General features: G+C 42.4%; 1 protein-coding gene across 1 annotated transcript in view; it reads right to left on the bottom strand.

The window, feature by feature from the left end:
• Positions 1-1,130: 1,130 nt before the first annotated feature.
• rims3 (regulating synaptic membrane exocytosis 3) overlaps positions 1,131-20,639 on the bottom strand; it is a 49,657-nt gene continuing 30,148 nt past the window's right edge. Inside the window, exons 3-7 of the mRNA XM_049603314.1 lie at positions 6,584-6,725; positions 6,384-6,496; positions 5,747-5,848; positions 5,491-5,630; positions 1,131-3,555 (exon numbers count right to left, since the gene is read on the bottom strand). Of these exons, the coding sequence (XP_049459271.1) occupies positions 3,343-3,555; positions 5,491-5,630; positions 5,747-5,848; positions 6,384-6,496; positions 6,584-6,725 (710 nt within the window). The 3' untranslated portion in view covers positions 1,131-3,342. The remainder of the gene's footprint in view (positions 3,556-5,490; positions 5,631-5,746; positions 5,849-6,383; positions 6,497-6,583; positions 6,726-20,639) is intronic.

The raw sequence follows: 20,639 nt of genomic DNA, 5'->3' as shown, positions 1-20,639 counted from the left end.
TCAAGTGACTAGTGACATAAAAATAATAGTTAGCATGTTAGCCGTTAGCCTGGATACAGCCGGGGCGCATAGTAGCGTCAGACCTATTAAAACGTAAGTGAACGGGCAACCTTCAAGTGAACCTAAACAAGCTTTTTTCCCCACAAAGACCGCCTCATATCGTTAGGATAAATGTCAGCGAACATATAGAAAACGACATGTAAATGTGTTGTCTTACCTTACCGGTGTGCTGCCATGTTTGTTTACAATGTAGCTCTGCTTTTCAAAGCGTGGCCAAAATATTGCGAGAACAAGCAGCGATCTCATAGCGTGCCTGAAATCTCATGAGAACAAGCAGCAACAGCTGGAAGGCAGAACCAGACAGTAACCTGAAAAGTTCATTCATTTATTTTATGAAAGATTTATAGAATAATGGCTGACTTTTTGCTAGACTTCGACTTTGTGGAGGAGGAATTTGATTTTGCAGAGTTTGATGGCCGCCCTTATTTATTTGGGCCAGAATACACTGACGAAGAACTTCGTGAAACTGAAGAACGGAGGAGGAGAGAGAGAGAGGCGCAACAGGTAGAGGACGAGAGAGGAGGAATGGCTGCTGCAAGGCTGTGTAGCTCTGGAGACTGGTGGTGTATCTGTGAATGCTGTGCCCCAGTGCCCACAGAAGAGGAATGCCTCTGTTGCAAGGAATGGGACCGGTTGCAGCCTTATTTTCAAGGTCTGGATGTGACCGAGGACGAGACACCTCCACCTGGAGTAGTATCCAGCTGGGCTTTATGGAGTAGTATCCAGCTGGGCTTTATCTAGAGCTCGCGAGATTTCAGGCATAGTGTGAGATCGCTGCTTGTTCTTGCGATATTTCGGCTGCGCTTTGGAAAGCAGAGCTAGATGATAAACAAACATGGCAGCACACCGGTAAGGTAAGACAACACATTTACATGTCGTTTTCTATATGTTCCCTGACATTTATCCTAATGATATGAGGCGGTCTTTGTGGGGAAAAAAAGCTTGTTTAGTGGACTAACTTTGCACTTGAAGGTTGCCCGTTCACTTACGTTTTAATAGGTCTGAAGCTACTATGCGCCCCAGCTGTATCTAGGCTAACGGCTAACATGCTAACTATCATTTTTATGTCACTAGTCACTTGAAATAAATTTAGAACGATAGGAGACAGGTTGAAATAAACCGAAATTTCCCTTTAACCTCACCTGTGCGCTGTGCCCAACAATGTCCTGAACAAAGCAAAATAAGAAGAATATAAGGAAACAGAGGCAGAAATACAGCGCATCACACTTCTAGTCGTTCATGTGATAATCGAAAGGAATTACTAGGGAAAATCCTGCATAGAATACCTTTAACGAAAACATTTTGTTTTTTATTTAAAGAAGAAACTTTAAATATATAAAATGCACAAGAATTTTCTTTATATATAATTATATATAATTATGGACACACGTCCTTATCCTTCAAGACATGCGTTTTCAAGAGTGAAATGTACCTATTTACACAAAAATGTGTTTTTTAAGAGCTTATGTCGTAAAAGATTGAAGCTTTTTGCAAATAATTTACGATCACGATTGCTCAGATGTCGAAAATCAGTGGCAGAACTGACCTGTTTCAGCTGTCCTTCACACTGGAGTTACATTTCCATGCTGGCACTCGATTAAAAGACTCAGAGATGCACACTGCAGTTTGACCAAATAAAATAAAAAATAAATAAACAGGTGGTCGACCTCTGCATGTTTGTGATTCATAAACATAACACAGATATTACAGTAAAGTGCTATCTTAAACACAATGATGCTGCCTGACAGGATATATGAGGAGGAGCATGTTGCACCTGAAACTACCGTACATGGCAGGTTCACAATCGACCTGCTAGAAAAGTAACACTGGCGTAATATAGTCAGATATCAAAAAGAAGAACTCATTTGGAATACGTGTTTACAACATTTACAACAGGTTTAGTTACAGTCAGTCTGACGCAGAGGGGTGACCCAAGAGAAAGTAGGAGGGTTAAAGTTGGTACCAGCTGTGTGTGTGTGTGTTTGCATGTGAGACACAGGCAAACTTCCAGCCCCCCTTTGTAAATCAGGAAGAAATAAAATGACATCAAAACAGGGAAATCAACAGGAAGTCTGGGTGCTGGTATACAGAGAGAGAAAGAGTGTGACTGTGGCACCCCCTGGATGTGGAACACAAGAGCCCCAGACTGGAGCCGAACACATATCCCAGACTGCCTTTGTGCTGCGTGCTCTGTGTGGTGCAACAGTCTTTTACTGTAAAACATGAAGGCAGGATCAGAAACTTTGTTCATCAGTGAATGGGTAGCTGGCTGACTAATTTGTTCTCTTCTTCTGCAGATGGCGATGATAGCGCTCCCCCCGTCACCCATCATTCTCCCTAACTCAGTGCAGTGCTGTTTTGCAAAATAAAGTGGCGCTATACTCGTGTTACATTGGTCGAGGCAAGCGAAATAAAAAAATCGAAGCACTCCAAAATGTCTCTACAAGGGTTGCAAGCAAACATGCAGAATGCAGCCGATACATACATAAACACAAATAAGTATTTAACTATCTATTTATATATATATGTATATCTATATATAAACTCTGCCCTGTGAAAATTATAGAATAGCAGTGCTGCTACCTCACATAATAGCCATTATGTGAACATCCAAGCCTGTTGCCCAGGTGTGTTTGTGTTCGGCCTGCTGTTCTCAGCTCGTGTGTGTAGAGTGTATCTTCTTTTTTTTTGCATTACATCTAAGTCATTGACTCTGCTACATATCCATACTTAATATTGTATACTAGTTCACCTACGACCTATAGCAATAAGAACAACAATAACAATTGCTTTGGTTTTAAAAAATAAAGTTTTTTTTCTTAGTTTGGCATAGAGAGTTTAGAAACTGGCATCGGGATGGCCCTGGGATGAGTCGTGCCACGGATATCTGGTACCTTGGAATGCAGAATATGGCACCCGGCGGATCGCTGTGTCATGGTAGGAGATGTCGAAATGGGATGGCGAGAAATGCTACATGTTCTGGTAACGTAAGTCTACTTCAAGTTGGATTTGCTCGCGGTTTTCTCAACTAAAATACTGATCAGTGTGTGAGAGTATGGACGTAGTGTCAGTGTGTATTCATGTGGATGAGATCAGGTATTTGCACCTGTATGTCAAATGTGTCTACCTGCATCTATCTGTGTGTATGTGTATGTGTGTGTGTGTGTGTGTGTATGCCTACCTGTCTTGCACTTCTAATACAGTCATTGTGTATATACAGTACGTGTGTCCGTGTCTGCATGACTCTGCCTGTGCCCGTGCATGTGCATGTCTACTGGATGTCTAGGTGCACGAGGGGCTGGTGGCGCTCTCCAGGGAGGACTGGGAGAGGCGTCTGGTGAGGGGTCCAATGCTGGGATCTGCCAGAGAGGAGGTAGGGAACAGCTTGTACCAGCCGCTGACTGTGGCAGACAGGTCCAAGTCCTCGAGAAGGATCTGGGCCATTCCCATGAAGCACTTGTGGTCCATACGCCCGTAATCCCCCCACACGATTACCTACAGAGAGGCCCAGAATAAATTATACATGTAACACTAAGATATGGTTTGTTTAATTATTTATTGTTTGCCAATGTTAGAAAAGGTTCTAAGAGGTTTCTTTTTTGTGTGTCAACTGGTTTGAAGGGAGTTTGATCACATGCTTATGGCACCAGTCAGGACTTAGCAACATTTGAATCATCAATGCAATCTCTTTTCTAGTTATCAATTATAAATAAAATATTTGAATACCAAAGTGATTATTTGTACATCAATTACTCACCCAGAGTTGCGTCAAATTTGTGAAGAAAACTTTGTTATTTTTGCATGATCATAAGTACTATATCGTAGGCAACTGGACTTGTTTGCGTTTCTTGAAGATGTTTCACCTCTCATCTGAGGCCATGTTTACAGGAAAGCGATCCGCTGAAAACTGAATTGTTTCTCATTTTTGTTTTGAAAAAAGTTCCGCGTTCAGACGACAACGTTTTGATAACAATTGTCGTGCACACGGATTCACAAAAATGACCAAAACCGCTGTAGTATACATGCCAGGCCAGTAGTTGGCGGTGTGACTTTGTAATCAAACAACACGCGCTTCCTTCTACAGAGCGGTGACGTATAAACAAACAAAACGACGACCACACGAACATTTGACTGGACGGACAACAAGGTGGAGTTGCTACAGTAAATCTACACTTTGCTGGAGAAGTGTTGATAAATTCAACAGGGTGAGCAGCACAAACAGAGCTCAGGAGTCCGCCATTGTTTTTGTGATGGTGGATTTTCTTGCGCATGCTTAGTGACTGGAATGCACATGCGTAAAAAGTCTCAGTTTTCAGAGGAACTGCATATTGCAAGTTTACATGACAATGGAGACAGTGCTGTTTCCAAAAAATTGCAATCTGGAACCGGTTTTCAAAATGTCGCCATACGTCGTCATATAAACAGGACCTAAGAAGCTTCCTCAGTTCTTACTGACTGGTTCGGAGTGGCAGGCTTTAAACTCTGTGTGAGTGTGAACCCTTACAGAATTGTTGAGGTCACATGTGAGTCGTGAAGGATCCAAAAGCGGAGTTAATCGCTGATAAATTTAAGTTACAGGGCTCCATGTTAAACAACGGCAAAACCACATTGAAACAATCATTTACAAACTCCCACACAACTCCTGCAGTAAAATCCAAGTCTCATTTATCCAGTCATATGCTCAGTGCTTCCCAACCAGACAGCACTTTCAAGCCAGACTCCATTGACAAAAACAGTAATTTCACCAGTGTTCAGTGGGGTAAAATGTATGTTTTTTTTAATGGAGTCTGGCTTTGAAGAGAGCACACTTTCACTTATACCTCAGCTTTAAATGGAAAGGTTTCGTGTTAAACGCACACCCCTTTGACTTCACTTCATGAAGAATTTTCTCTAGTTTTGTATTCTTCGTTTAAATTCAACGTAACATGAGGTGAGTAACTGGTATACAAATGGTCATTTGTGGGGTGAAGTATTCCTGTCATAAACAATACATTAGGATGTTTTCTTATCTTTGATTGTTGCTTACTTTGTCACAAATCTTAAATGTAATGATAAATAAATACCTTCTCATACTTAACTTCCTGTAGGCATTCAAATGTTCTTGCTGAGTGCACCTTGTTTTTAGGGACAAATATAAAATGTTCCGATTCCTTTTATTTAAAGACTACACTCGGGCAGAAAAACACAAATTCACTAATGAAAAAGCCAAGTCCATGTCATGGGACATTTTACTACAAAGTGAGTGACAACGCCACTGTTTCACGAATTTCTAGAAATCTTTTAACAGGTGCAAAAACATATTTTAACACCTGATAATAATTGCCACGACAGAAGGATTCGATCGTGTTATGTGTATTGTGTGTAGAAATGTTCAGAAGGAATAAAAAAATGTTCAAGAAATAAAGGAAGGAAGGCAGAGAAATCTCATACCTGTAGGACTTTCCCCTGAGGACTCTCATCAAACAACAGAGCCTGCTGGTAGGTGGGGTCCAGATTCTTCTTCACGACTTTGGTTTTCTTCTTGGCCAGGCACACGCCATTCTCCAGCAAATACACCTTCACGTAAGTCGCTGCATTCAAAGCGACAACATACAACACAGTGAAACTCCTACACAAGCGTACAGATCGGACAAAGGGGCAAAGCCAATTGAATTTTAATGCAGCGGGTGAAGTCAGTTCAGAGTACCTGGTATGTTCTTGGAGCCTGGTTTTGGGATCAACCCTCTGGCCTGGTTGACCTCCACCTCCAGCTGCCCTCCTCTGTCTACCATGCCTACATAGACATCCCCTGTAGAGGACAAACAATTCATCTATAGCAACCCAATAATCAGAACCAACTGAGGCTGTAATAGCCAATATCTACCTGCAGAGGGCGACACAGTGCTGTGAGTCTCTCTTTACAACCAGGTATGGCGGAGCTCTGCTCTGTTGTTTTTCACAAGCAATGACCTTTGCATGAAAGATTCATACCTCATGCAAGAATAACCTCATCCCTGCTGAGTGAATACACGAGTATTGTGCAGTATTCCTAGATGCTGCTGTGCATCTAACAGTTTGTGTGTTAGTATATGGCTGCATTTTTGATTCTCTGTCATCCTGCAGTCCAACATTAGATCCTCACATATTACAGCTTTAGTTATCGATGATTGTGTGGTTGATGATACATTAAAAGTGATGCTGTTTTGCCGTTGTTATACACGCTTAAATCTTGCTTCTACATGAGTGCAAAGAATCACATGAAATCACAAAGGGAATCTAGATGAGAATGAGATGGACTTAACAGGAAAAGATGGCGCTGTTGGTCGACTTCACTCTTGACTTACCCATGGGGGGTGTAGCTAGTGTTTGCCGGCCTACGATCTGAGCGGGGCCTAGTCCATCCAGGAAGTCACTGAACTGGCTCTCAGGCCCCAGGCGTGTGGTAGGGAAGACAAACCTGAGCAAGAAGAAACAGAATAACGATAAAACGGATGGATACTGAACGTGCACAGATGGGTGGATGACTTGCGGTTCGGATACTCACGTTCCGTCGGAGCTGTTTGAGTTGGTGCTGCCGTCAGTTGAGTCCTTGCTGCCCTGCCGTGTCACCCGGTTCCTCATTTCCACGGCGATGCCAGTCTCTGTGCTCCGTCGGATGGTGCTGCGAAGCTTCTTCGTCCCACCATCTGAAAAACAGAGGTCAAAGCTCCTGGTTTAAGTGCCCTTACTTCAGCAGGATTATCCTCTAAGCGTAATAATCAGAGGAAGTCTGTCTGATAAGTAAGTCAGGTATTACACAGGGCCAGTATCTACATGAGGGATGTTCTTCCTGTACATTTAGGCGCAAATACGATAAGATCTGAACCCTACGTATCTTGTTCTGCAGATAAAAGTAGATGTTTCCTCAGGCGAGAGGTTCTCATACTGTTCCGTGAATGCTTTCTTTGGTACAGAGTTTTTAAAAACACACCTAAAACAGAGCAAAGATGGATGTGTCTGTCAAACATTTTAAGTCTGCGAGATAAGCTGTACAGGGAAATATCCACTACGTTCGCTTTTAAAACGTCTCACCAGAAATAAGGAAAATTCAGTGTAGCCTTGAGAACACCCATCTCTCTACTATTTATTTTGAAACAAGTTCACTCAAGCAAGAAGGCAATCTCACCTAAATTCCACTGGGACGTCCCTGTGCTATTGGAAAATCTCTCCACTTCGCAGGTATTACTACAGCCCATTTTAAACACGTAAAGCCCATTTCACAATGGCTGTTGAGCAGGGGGGCAATAAGCTTCAAAGGGGGACTCCTGAGCCTGACTTGCAAGGTAGAAACACACACAAATTGGCAGCTTGAGGAATGTTGCGAGCGGTGGCGTAGAGAGAAAGTCAGGAGGCTGAGCTGAGAGGGGGAAGAGGCGAAGGTATTTAGGCTTTACAGCTCTGCTGACGCTAGGAGAAGAGGAGCGAGCTGGCGAGCTGCTAACCCCAAAAGAAGCTTTCAGGGCATCATCCCCTGTAATGACACACTGTATCTCTGTGTGACTTGACATGCTGAGTTCAAAGTACTAAGGTACAGTCGATGTGATTTGGGTTCAGGATGTGACATGTAAGGTTGCACACTCGTGCAGTTTTGGCAGACAGCCCTTCCCTTATCCCTGCCATCACTCCTATATTTTGTTTCCACTATTCTTCTTGCAACATTACCCAGGGTCCAAAGAGGCACTGCAGGCTCACTGATGCACCTCAGGGCAACAAAGACATAAACACACACTGAGGTACTGACATATTTTTAAGTTATCATCGCAGTAATTTTTCAAGCAAAAGTGCCAAATATTCTCTTTTATTAATTTAATTATAACACGAGTTAATTAATACTTCCTGACATTTTATATTCCAAAAAACTGAATTGATTGTTCAAGAAAATACTAATCAGATTAAAGGAAATGTATGAAAATAATAATAAGTTGCAGCCCTAATGAGTGCATTTATCACAGGAATCATGAATTACATTTGTATATACACACACTGAGTATGTGCATTGCAAGAGGATGCAAATTGGTATTTGGAGTTAAAACATTAGGGTCGGCAGAAATCTGTAAAAGGCAAAAAAAATAAATAAATAAATACATCCTCCTCCTGCAGCTCTCCTCTTTCTGTCCTAAGCCCCTCCCACTAGATGACCATGGACATAATTTGTTCAACCCCTCCTTGCCCCTTTCTCTCTTGCTCTCTGTTTATCAGACCTAAAATGAGAGTTAGCTAGTTAGCCACTCCATAGTCCCTCTGCCTCACTCCCAGCCACTGTGGACTGCTTCGTTGGGAGGAAAGTGGGCAGCAGCCCTGGAGATGGACTTTTGGTCGGCAACTGTGGTGGCTTGCAGGTTTGCGCTAGCTGGATTTGTGGTGCTGCGGCTGCTGGCCCGGCCTCCTCCTGGAGAGGTAGTACAAGGCTTTCCCACACATTCATTTATTTTTCGGTGGCCTGGCATGATTAAAACTTCTGCCGCCACATAGAAATTGTCTTTTTTTTTTAAGCTGGACCGTTTATTAAAAGCACTACTGTCGTCGAAGAGCAGAGCACACTCGAGGCACAGACAGAGCAGAAGACTGCTAGGCACATTGACAGTGAACTTCACTGTTCATTCTGCTTGGTCTAAAAGTTTGCATTCACTCACAGCAGCTGCTCCTCTCATCGATTGATCAGATCTGATCAGCTCTAACTGGAAGGACAGACCAATTATCCACCCTGCAAGTCACAAACTGCTGCTGAGGGAAAAAAGAAATGATGGAGATCTGCCTGTGCTGCGTTCAGGGACCCACAAGAACCTCTTAATTTAGAGACGGGACACAGAATGATACAAAAGGACACACAGGCTGCTGTCGGTGACTGTTGTCCACCCCTGGAGTCAGCTACTGCCACACATACACTCTTATTCTGTGGGAAACACCGTGGTCTGTTGTGGCAGGGAGTGAGGCGAAGGACACATTATAATGCGAGGCACTGGCTAACATTAGCATTAATGTGAACTTGATGCCAGAGTCATGAGCTTTAGGCTCCCATTAGCAGAAGGTTAAAGTATTGGCAACATATTCTCTTCATCCCTTTATTGTCTCTGACTGAATCAGGCTTTCACTGATGGGACGTGCAAACGTATCTGCATTTGTAAAACAGACAACGGGAACGACCTCTCTCTGAAATGGTCTTTGATTGTTCAAAGTCTCCGGTCATGGGCTAAATTTTCTAAATCTGAAAAAAAAAAAAACAGAGCTTAAAGATGATGCAGAAGTCTAGTTTTCTTCCAGTCCACTTGAATTACAATATGCTCAAAGTTTGTTGTGGGATTTTTGCCCAGTGACGCCTAAATAAAACGGTCTACCGCAGCTGTAAAGGCTGAAGCTGATAGTAGGAGGGAAGAAGATGTAAAACAAAAGAGACAAATAAAAAGAAACACTTTCATTTTCCGCGACATCTACAACTGTAAACAATAAAACAATATAAAAACTTCAAATTCCCCAAACTGTTTAACACAATAATCTACAGAGACGCACACACACAGTCACACACAAGTGCATGCTGACACTAGATAGCACTAGTGTCTGTGTATTCACACCTCTGTACAACATTTACACTCTCACACACACAGTGTCTGCACGTGAGCAGTCGGGGCAACACGGTGACAGTTTACTCAAACAAGGGGATGAGAAAGCTGCTGTGAGTCGTCGTGTCGGCAAAGCTTGCTTTATAAAGACCTCTACAAAGTCTCCGACTTATTTCCCAGGACTTTCCTTTGACAGGAGCTTTCTATGCTGGCACATTTTTTGAAGTCCTGCAGTAGGGGTTTAAGTTCTTGCAAATGTTTTAAAGCTTTTACAGACACCTCTATCTTTTCCCCTTCAATGTGTTAATTTGGGGATAAATCACTGGTTAACAAAGCAATAACAAGAAAAGCAGACTAACTTCCTGTGTTTTATTGCTGCACCCGTGCAGCTCATTATGACTGCAGTTGCTGTAGAAACTCGCACATCTCTCCTCTGTAGGAGAACAGATAGATGAATGGTGCAGTCACCAAAGGAGACTTTTAACAAGCGCTTGCTTATTGTTGCCAGTTAAGCGCACACCCAGGTACAGCCGTCCCACTTCATTAGACTAAGCAACTCCAAGCTCATTAAGCATCCTCGCCGTGCCCATCTCATCTCTATGACAACCGCAGACACCCCGCATCATCACCATCACTACAGAGATAAACAGATAGCAAACAAAGCCACTTGATGAGACTTTGGGGGGCTGAAAGGAGGAGATTTAACACGAGAGGAGCGAGGGCTTTGAGAGGGGGATCAAGAGTGAAACAGAAGAGAGAGGACAAATAGATGCAAGCGTCGAGGAGAAACGGGTGAAGAGGAAGATGAGAATGATGGGGTCCCACGGGTGCAGAAATGAGGAGAGGGGTGCTGCCTTCTGCCGCCTTCTATTTATAACCCTGTAGTCAAGAGTATTTCTAACACACAGTGCATGTGTGTGTGAGAGAAAGAGTGTGTATGTTTGCAGCATCACACCCAGACAAACTCCATGCTCTCCTGCTGCCATGACAACCTCCGCCCTCGGATCTGGACCCAGACAATGCCACCTGAGACAAATGGCGCCATGGCGACAGGCTCGTCTCCGGTCTCCTTTTTTTTGCATTTTATAAATTTAATTTCTCGAGGCGACATGTCACCAAACTCCTGCACTTTTGACTGAAACACAAACTAACACCATCACTGCAACAGTAACCTGAAACCCGTCTGGCTCGTTATTGAAGCACACAGGCCCGCTGCTCAGGAAGAGTTACGGCTACAAGTGTGTGTGATCTAAGTGTCATGATGGTTAAATGTGTTTATAATGATGGTGAATCTGTCACAATACTTTAAGAGTGTGGGTCATCCCCCAACTGTGAACCCATCTTTGAGCTATCAAGTAGTTATTCATTTAACTTTATATCCACACTTGTTACTCATTTGTCCACCCCTCCTCTCTACACCTTGGTGTGAAGCAGTGATCTCTTCCTTCCTATTTAATCCCCTCCTCCTCGTCTGCGCTTTCCCTCCATTCGTTTCCATGGCAATGCCGTCTGCATTGCACCAAGAGCCCCGGCTGGCGTGTTCGCTCATAAGCCTTTCCCCTCTCTCTGTGTCTTTACTCGCTCGTATTGTCCTCTCCATGAGTCTCCTTAATCAGCCACCACTTCTCTTTCTCTCCCTGCCTTCAAATCCAATCTCCAGTCACCCTTTCTTTCATTTATTAAAGCTCTTTGTTAGCTTGCTGTCATTTTTTTGTTATCCTTGCTCCCCCCCTTTTCCTATACATACCCGCTGACATGCACTGATTCCTTTGTTTGCTTTATGTGCATTCCCAAATCACTCTCTTTTCTTATAGTTCTGGCCACAGTCCGTCTTTGTCACACAACTTCTGTCTCTTCTCTCAGTCCATCCCATCTAAATTATTCAGTGTATTTCCTCCTCTCCCTCTGCTGAACTAACTTTGTTATACAGTGTTAACATCAAATGCACACACATCCTGGAAGGAGTAATTAGAGGTGGTTTGACATATATGCCATTTGAGCAGCTAAAATAACAACATTACATAAGCTGTTGTGCTTTACCGTGCCAGAGGAGGGGGGGTTCTTGTTCTTTGTGCGCTACAAGGCTATTAAAAGTGTCTCCTGTTGGCTTCACTACAATGAGCAATACCTCAGTCCCTGAAGACACTCTCATGACTCTCACAGAAATGTGAGGGGAGCGATCACATGCACAAAACTTTTGTTGCATGTCTAAAAACCTGAGGCATTCTTTGAAACTACTTATGCGAGCCACATGTTTGATAGTCATGATAAGACAAGATCAAGTGACAGGGAGGAAGATTAGGATGAGAGGAGGACAGAAGTGATCAGGATGGAAAGAATTAATAGCTTCAGTGGAGAGAATAAAGAAAGGTGGGATTACTGAGAACGCCAACAATGCAGAAAAGAGCCACACGCTGCGAGTGCACGCACACTTGCACATGATACACAGCTTCTGTGTGTGTGCGTGCGCGCTCAGTAGATCATTAAAGCTGCTCTGACATTTGGAGAGAACACTGATGAAGCCTTTCTCATTATATGCTGTAATATAGAATGCTGTTTTTAGACTCCCTGGCTGCGCTGACATGCCTATTGGATGCACCGGTGACGGCAACGATCCACCATGCATAGCAACAGTAACCAGGCATGAGTGTTGGAGATGAAAGATCTGTTGTGGTTATCTTTACCGCTGGACGCCTGCTAAATTTGGACAAAAGGAGGATTCAAGGTAGAAGAAGTAGGACAACGGCTTATAAATCAGTGATTCAGAGCCGTATCCACGTATCATACAGTTACATAAGTGCATAGCCTGTGATTCAGTGATTCACTGGGTATACAGATAGATAGATAGATAGACAGATAGAGATAGGTAGAGTATAACTATATGTATAGCATAACTATAGAATCATAGTATAAAAATAGATACTAAACTTCTCTACAATAATCTTGCAAAGCATCATGTAACTTTAAACAGATTATAGCACTTTATATGGCAGGTACAAGGAATTACATGCATCATATTGACAAATTAAAACTCATGCATATGGATTTTAACCCTCCAAGACGTTCCTGGTTAAAACACAATATAACCCTGTTAACCAACAAGTGTGACCAGCTGCTTTGCTCATCAACAGCCTGAGGAAACTCATTTATATTACAAATAGAAAGTAATGCCTACAGTTCAGCTGGCAGGATATCACCTTTTACTAGGGATGCACCATTTTCAAAATTCTGGGCCAATACTGCTACAGATGTTTAAAATAATACTCTACTAATGCTGATGTTTTTATATTGTTGTGTATTTTATATTTGTTATTTATTCTTCCTTTTGTGCCAGGGAAACAGAAAGACAGCTACACTATAAAAAACTGAACTGTTCTAAAGTAATTAAGCCCTTTATTACACTGTCTCTGAATTAGTACAAATTCAATCATACAAATTTACAAAACATACAAAATTTAATATAAACTTTCACATGAAAAATATCTTTAAACAATAATTTTTAAGATAAGATCACATTAAACACATCATGAGATCATTCTAATTTATCTTCACTCAACTGTCATTTTTACTGAGTAGTACTTGAACGCATCATAATGCAACTCAGTGCAACCTCTGTCAGCATTTAGTCGTGGCCAGTAGCTGCTTAAGCTGGATTTAAACCAACAGCGTAGGCCCTGTGTCGAGGTGTAGCCTAGGCCGTAGCCTACACCATAGTTTTCCAGCGTAGTTTGGTTTGGCTGAACACGTTTTTGCGGCTGCTTCTGTGCTACTACCTTGGCGTGGTGTCTTGTTAGACGAGTTCTCAAGTTTGTCGCGTTCCCACAATATTTCATGGCAGTGAGACAAAGCTTGCAAACGGCATTTTCTTTATCCAACTCGTTGCTTTTACTCCCCTTTTTGACTTGGAATCCAAAGTGTTTCCACGCGCTGCCTCTACTACAGCAATGTGCTGCGCCGCACAGCAGTGGCTCTTCCGCGTCATCTACTGGAGTGGAGGCGCGGAGGTCCTACTGTATTCACAGCGCATCTAAATTAAACATGAATCATTATTTTCATAAAAAATCGATATTAGGAGCTGAAAAATCGATATTATATTGGGTGGCCAAGTATCGCGATATATTGCCATATCGATATTTTTCACACCCCTAGTGTGTGATTTATCCTGGTTTCATATGAGTAGATGAAAGTCCGCTAGCCACTAGGCTAATTTATGCAATTTCAAATGTCACAGGCTTATGCTAATAACGTTAGCATGTTGTATCACAGAAACCCCACTGCCAGCTAGTGTTTTGGAGGTGTACCACACACAGACACACCATCGTACAACTATAAATGCTCACCACAGAGTAGGCCACGTGCACAGGTTTTGTCTAGAGCCAACAAATAAATCCTGCTTTAGGGCTAACGTTAACTAGCTCTCCTTCTGCCGGTTTTAACACAGATTTTTTGTCCACTATGCAGCATTATAAAGGAAACAATAAGGTGCGTCTTCCTACACAATGATCTTGAGTTTACTGCGTCCTTTGTCCCAAGGTGTCCCGGGGGGAGATCTTTGTTTGTCTCAAATACATTCACTATTGTTGCTGGTGATGTTGCTGGCTGCTACAAGCCAACTCGTCACACAACAGTGAAATCAAAGAGCTTTCATTGTACTCCTCTTGTACCTGCTCATTAATCTAAGTTTGTGGCCATTCATCTTGAGCCCTGCTTTTTTCCTTGTACAAAAATGATGTGACACAACAGAAAGCATCAACCCCTGCCATCTGTGAATGTCATCTTGTCTGCCGTTGACAGTAAACAAGGCAAATACTGGCCAATACCTCAGCACGTGATCAGTAAATCAGTGAATCCCTACTTTTTACACATAAAGGGGAAATTTGCCACCTTTTATGTGGATGTCCAATCACTGATGATTGCAATTGAAGCAATAAATTCCTCAGTGTGTGCTAGAGTGAGGATTAAAACTTCAATGCACAGTAACACACACACAGACTGCCCTGGCATCTGCTATGGTATCCAACAAAACCTGCCCATGCTGAAATCCATCACAGCTGACTGATTCAGTTTATGTTGGCATCGGAGGGCAGTTTGAGCACAGGCACCACCAGTCGGTGTTTACTTTCAGCAGCTCAGGTTCTGGATGGTCCCCACCAGCCATACTGTATGCTCTCGCAGACGCAGTTTTGGCCTCTCCAGTGCATTTCCTCTGCTGTACACTGGCTTGAAAAAATACAGCTGAATATCTGAGTCATCCACTATAAAATGTATCTTTGTTCATGGCATCCTCTGCACTGTAAATCAAATATGACCAAACCACATCCATACAGTCCTGATGAAACAGGTTAACTAAGTTTTTGAGATGGAGCCAGCACGCGGTTAGCATAGCTTAGCATAAAGACTGTAACCAAAGGGAAACAGTTAGCCTGACTGCCGAAAGATAAAAAATATCAACTACCAGCTCCTCCTTGTGGTGAAGAGGGAGCTGAGCCAGAAGGCAAATCTTTCGATGTACTGGTCCGTCTACGTCCCAACCCTCACCTATGGTCATGAGCTCTGGGTAGTGACCAAAAAACATGAGATCATGGATACAAGCAGCCAAAATGAGTTTCCTTCGTGGGGTGGCTGGGCTCAGCCTTAGAGATAGGGTAAGGAGCTCGGACATCAGGAGGGAGCTCGGAGTAGAGCCGCTGCTCCTTTGTGTTGAAAGGAGTCAGTTGGGGTGGTTCAGGCATCTGATCAGGATGCCTCCTGGGCGCCTCCAGATGGAGGTGTTTCAGGCACATCCCACTGGTAGGAGGCCCCGGGGCAGACCCAGAACACGCTGGAGGGATTACATGTCTCATCTGGCCTGGGAACACCTTTTCCCTCGTCTCAAATGAAATGTTTTTTGAACGAGTTATTGGTTTGATGCCTGTATTAAAGTCTGTGGTTAACACAAGCTTAAGCAACTTTCATGTTTTGTTCTGCAACATAAAATACGTCAATGAATACCCGACTCGGTTGCTAACAAGTGATTACATGAGGCTACAGGATGTAATCATGCCAAAAACAGCTTTAAAGCCTTGTGGTGTGAGTGATGTTAAAGTCATTCAACTGCAGCGAAGTTCGTTCATTAGCTTTTTATGTCTACTGACTGCATGTACAAGTATCATAAACGTTTGTTTGCCACAAAGCTTATTTTCTGCAATAATCCAAAATTCAATGGGAAAATCTCATTGGATTTTGCTCATGTTATACTCTATATGCTAATATAAAGTAATGCAAAGAGTTTAAGGAACCTTTTTATGTACTTATGTATGTGTGCGTATATGTGCAATCATGCGGCTGCGCTGTCTTCCCTGGCTGCCTGGTGTGTGTTTGTGCCCTTCTTAAAACCTTGCTCTTTAAAATGCAACCTTTATGGGACGCTGCCAGCAGTATACTTCTCTAGGACAGTTATTTAACTCTAACAGAGCATGCAAAAACAAATAACTGTGGCGGAGTTAAGTGTAGCTTAGTATGCAAACTGTTTGTCAGTCTTTAATGATAATGCATGGGAGTTAAACAAAACTAATCTGCTGTGTTATCTTTGTGTGTGTGCGCTGTCAGTGTGTGTGAGAGTCACATAAACAGCTCAGGCAGGGACAGAAGCCAGGGAGTGGTCATTGCGAGGCGATTAGCCTTTCTCAGCACCACGTTACACAGGAAATGATTTCTTGAAATCTAAAACCTTCATGTACGGCAGGATGTCTGTCAGTGAGTTAATATGCCACACGGGCTCCTGTCTAATGACAATTAATTACAATGAGGAAAAGAGTAATCTAATTCAGATGTAATTTCCTCTTGATTACTCAACCCGGCGGCTGATGGGCAAATGATGCAACATGGCTGGACGATTCAAATGAAAGAAGCAGATAAGAAGGTGCAGATGACATCAGATGGCTGGAAACTAACAAAAACATTTTATATTTTACAAAATCTACCATTAAGCACTGAACATATTTTTCTGTTAACAGAGCAGGCGAGACAAAGACAGCTCAGGATAATATCTGGTACACTGTGAAAAAAAAAGTTAATCTCTGTCTTATTAAGTCAAAAATCGAAATCCTGCCACTGAGGTATTTCCATTTCCGTCTGATCTAATTTATCTATTTTTCAGGTAACTGTCGGCAGAATAATGAAGCCAATTACACTTTGCAAAAGAAAATTACACTTAGGTCAAGAGAATCCCCCAGACAAATCAACGCATATTGAGCTGAAGGGAAATTATCTGACCATCTTGGCAGATTTGTGCTCTCTGATTTAGGAGCAAATCACATTTCTAATTCTCAAAAACCAAACAACATCTCTTAGTCGATGCTTCCTGCAGTGCAGCAGCAGCCTCCCTGTGCCATGACACAGATTTAGAAACCAACCTGTATGTTTGCATTGGCTGAGAAAGAACTACAAGTGTGTGTGTGTGTGTGTGTGTGTGTGTGTGTGTGTGTGTGTGTGTGTGTGTTGCTCCTATGCACCAAAAGCAGCTCTCCAGTCCACCTTTTTTTTTTTTTTTACAGCTCCATACGGCAGACGGCAGCAGGCTTATGTATGGTCTGAATACGTGTGTTTACAGCACTCTGTGTCAAGAGGAGTGGTAATGACACCCTGATTATAGGTCTTTTACGCCCAGACATTCATACATAGGCTACACATACACACAACATGGTGACTCACCACACACTTTTGAGCTCTGTGACACACACTGCGACTTATTGCCTGTTAAAGCCTTGCAGGGGAGCCAATAAGTGCTCTTAGTCATTTTCGACGCGGGTTGCTAAAGCCGAGAGCTCTTACTCTATTAGCGCAGTTTGCCAGATCAGCTAAAAGCCCCCAACGTATGAGAAATGACACCTCAGCTGGCTCGGCTGTGTGAAAACCCTGACATGATGTAGTATAAGAAAAAAATGGCAATTCCATGAGCTCCGACGAAGCACAAGCTTTGAGTTGAGAGATGCATTACTGTTGAAGCTTATTTGTTTCTTTGCAGACAGTAATTTCAATAGGGATGAACTGTTTGTGAAATTCTTGGCCGATACCTATGTTTAAAATACAACCTTTAAACAACTTTTTCCACATAAAAAAACATTCTTTAAATAACTTCTTCAAAGATTTATGATATCATAATTGCCTCTCTAATGTCTATTTTATATTGCTGTGAAAACAGTACGAAATTTCTCCTTCAAACAACTGTATTTATTCAAGATAAGATTTGAACACCTCATGACAACATTCTAATTTACCTTTGTCTAATAGCCTACTCATTTTTATTGAAGAGACCTTGAACGCATCATAATATAACTCAATGAAACATCGGTCAGCAGACAGCCGTCGTTAACTTGCTCTCCTGGCAATAACGTGCATACCCTGACGTCTCGATAATGAGTTTACTGTGTTCTTTTGTCCCAGTGGTATCCTGGGTAAGATCTCTGTTCATCCTAAACACTCTTTATTGTCCCCAGGATGCAGCGGTTAGTTTTGAGCCCTCCTTTTTAGCCTGCGCAAAACTGATGATACAATGAAAAAACACTGGTCACTGGCATCGTGAGTGCTAGGGGTGGAAATCACCATTTGATATAATCATGATACCATGATACATGAATTTGTTGCAATATGCTGAGTATTGCGATACAATACATCACAATATATTGCGATTTATTTCCTTTTTTCAACTGTAACTTTTGTCCCCAAAGGAAAACTTTGTCAACATCTGTTTTATCTAAAAAGATAACATTTTCAGTCTGTTTATCTCACTTCAACCATTTTTTTTCTACCTAGTGGACCGACAAAGCAGTTGATTATGTTATTCTAGTAGGCTACCTAAAGTTTAATTTGTATTTCTAACATTAATAATTCATTGGCACTGATGATACGATATTGCCTCACAAAAATATCGCAATATTATACTGTATGGAGTTTTCCTCCCACCCCTAATGAATGCTATCTTATTTACCAATAGGCCAACAGAAGTCAACAAGGCGAATATCAGCCGATAAAAATCTTTAAATTAAAGCCACAGTCAGAAGCAGGCTAGTTTAGCTTAGCACACACACCAGGAGCAGGTGGAAACAGCTACAGTGGCTCTGTGCAAAGGACAAAAAAATATCTGCTAACCAGCATCTCGAAAGCTCACTGTTTAACATGTTATATTTCGTTTGTTACATACAAAAGCCACAGTGTAAAACAAAATGTGGTTTTGCGGGGAGTTCTGTTGTGGGGGATTCTATTTCTTGGCCAGGTGAAGAAAAGTAGGCTACATAAAATATGTGGATCTTGATCCTGGTGATGCAGAGACCACTCACATGTGGGGAACTATGCCTGGCAAGCTGACCGCTAACACGCTAGCCTTCTGGGACATGCTAGGGCTAGGACATAATTTCATTAATTGAGAGTTTTAATAAAGATGGGAACAAAATCTCTCGGCGGTAACGAGCTTGCTAATTGTTAATTAGTCGGAGTACAAATGGCAGTTCCTGCAACTTCTTTCAACTTTTCCTATTTTAAGCGCTGGTGTGGCCAGGCCTTTACTTTCTGAATTGTCTGCTGGTTGCCTGGCATCCTCACAGTGACAACCAGACTCCAGGAAGTCACCTCTTGAGCTTTGGAGGTGCTGGTAGGTGCATTTTGTTATGTTTGGACATAGCCTGGCTAACTGGTTCCCCCCCGTTTCCACTCCATTTGCTAATTAATTAATCTATTTACTTGTTTATTTGACAAGAACAAATGCACGAGACATTGATTCACACGTAAAACACAAAGTAGATGCAATGCATGCAGGTGTCTAGCCATAGCATATGTGCCATCTGTCCCTGGTTTGGCTTTTAGAATTAGTGTAGTGTAAGACTACTGAGCATGGAGTAATTCAAGATAACACAACATATACAGCAGAATACAGGCAAAGACTAAGTCAAAGAGGAGACTACAATAAGACCAGAGACAAAAAACAATCAACAATGACTATAAGAATGAGGTCTGTGTGTGTCCATGTCCGCACATGTATGTCCATGCATCATGCTTAGTGCACATGGGTGTGCATTGATATGTGTGATCAATGACTGTGGCCTGCACAATTGATCACAGGCTTGCTTCAGTTCAGCCATTGTTAAGCTAACTGCTGCGGTTTCTTCATATTTGCTGGTACCAATCCTCTCATGTGACTCTCACCAAGAAAACCATAAGTATATTTTCCAAAATGGCAACTTATCCCTTTATATAAATGTTGTTTAACACTTTCTTGAGAGGCAGTGTTTTCATATGCATAAGCTATTTATAGACGCACACATTCCTTTGCACACTATAGCAGGTATACAGACATAAAGAAAGAGAGATTCACAGTCGATTGGTTCACCAATCTGTCTGGCTAAGAATAGAGCACGGACTATGGAGGAGTCTGTGGGAGAGATTGGGAAAACATGATAGACGCTGTGACTGAAAGTGAGAGCAAAAAAGATGGAGATGAAGGGATGAGAGATAGAGGAGAGGGAAAATTAAGATGTCAGTGAGCTGGAAGAAACACAAAGACAACGACGAGGGAGTGCCGCTAGCCGAGAGATGAGAAACAGAGAAGGGAGAGAAAGTGATCGCCGGTAAGCTTAGCTGGTGTTTGGTAACCTCTAAAAGCACCAGTGGGGAGGAGAAAGCTTTTACAGCCACGAGTGAGGTTTCAGTTTGTATGTGTCAGGAGAGCCAGTGACTCAATATGCTTCAAAAGAAAAACGAGGTGGTGGAGCGAGAGGGGGGTTGAGGGAGACAACAGAGCAGCAGTCTCACCTGAAATAGCAGCTCAATAGACTCAAGGAGGATTTTTCCGTTAGTCATAGAGAATATGAATAGCTATCAAGTGTAGTCATCCTGTAAAATAGTTATTATGAAAGCGCGGTTACCACAGGTCAGATGCTGCAGTGATTCAACTTCCACTGTTCCTATTCTGAGAATTCACAGCTTTGTACCCACTGCTGCTCATTTTGTTCACGAGCCTTTTCTGAGCCG

The sequence above is a fragment of the Epinephelus fuscoguttatus genome, linkage group LG17 (genome assembly GCF_011397635.1).
Source record: "Epinephelus fuscoguttatus linkage group LG17, E.fuscoguttatus.final_Chr_v1".
In the NCBI taxonomy this organism is placed as follows: Eukaryota; Metazoa; Chordata; class Actinopteri; order Perciformes; family Serranidae; genus Epinephelus; species Epinephelus fuscoguttatus.
This window is presented reverse-complemented; position numbering and strand designations above follow the sequence as displayed.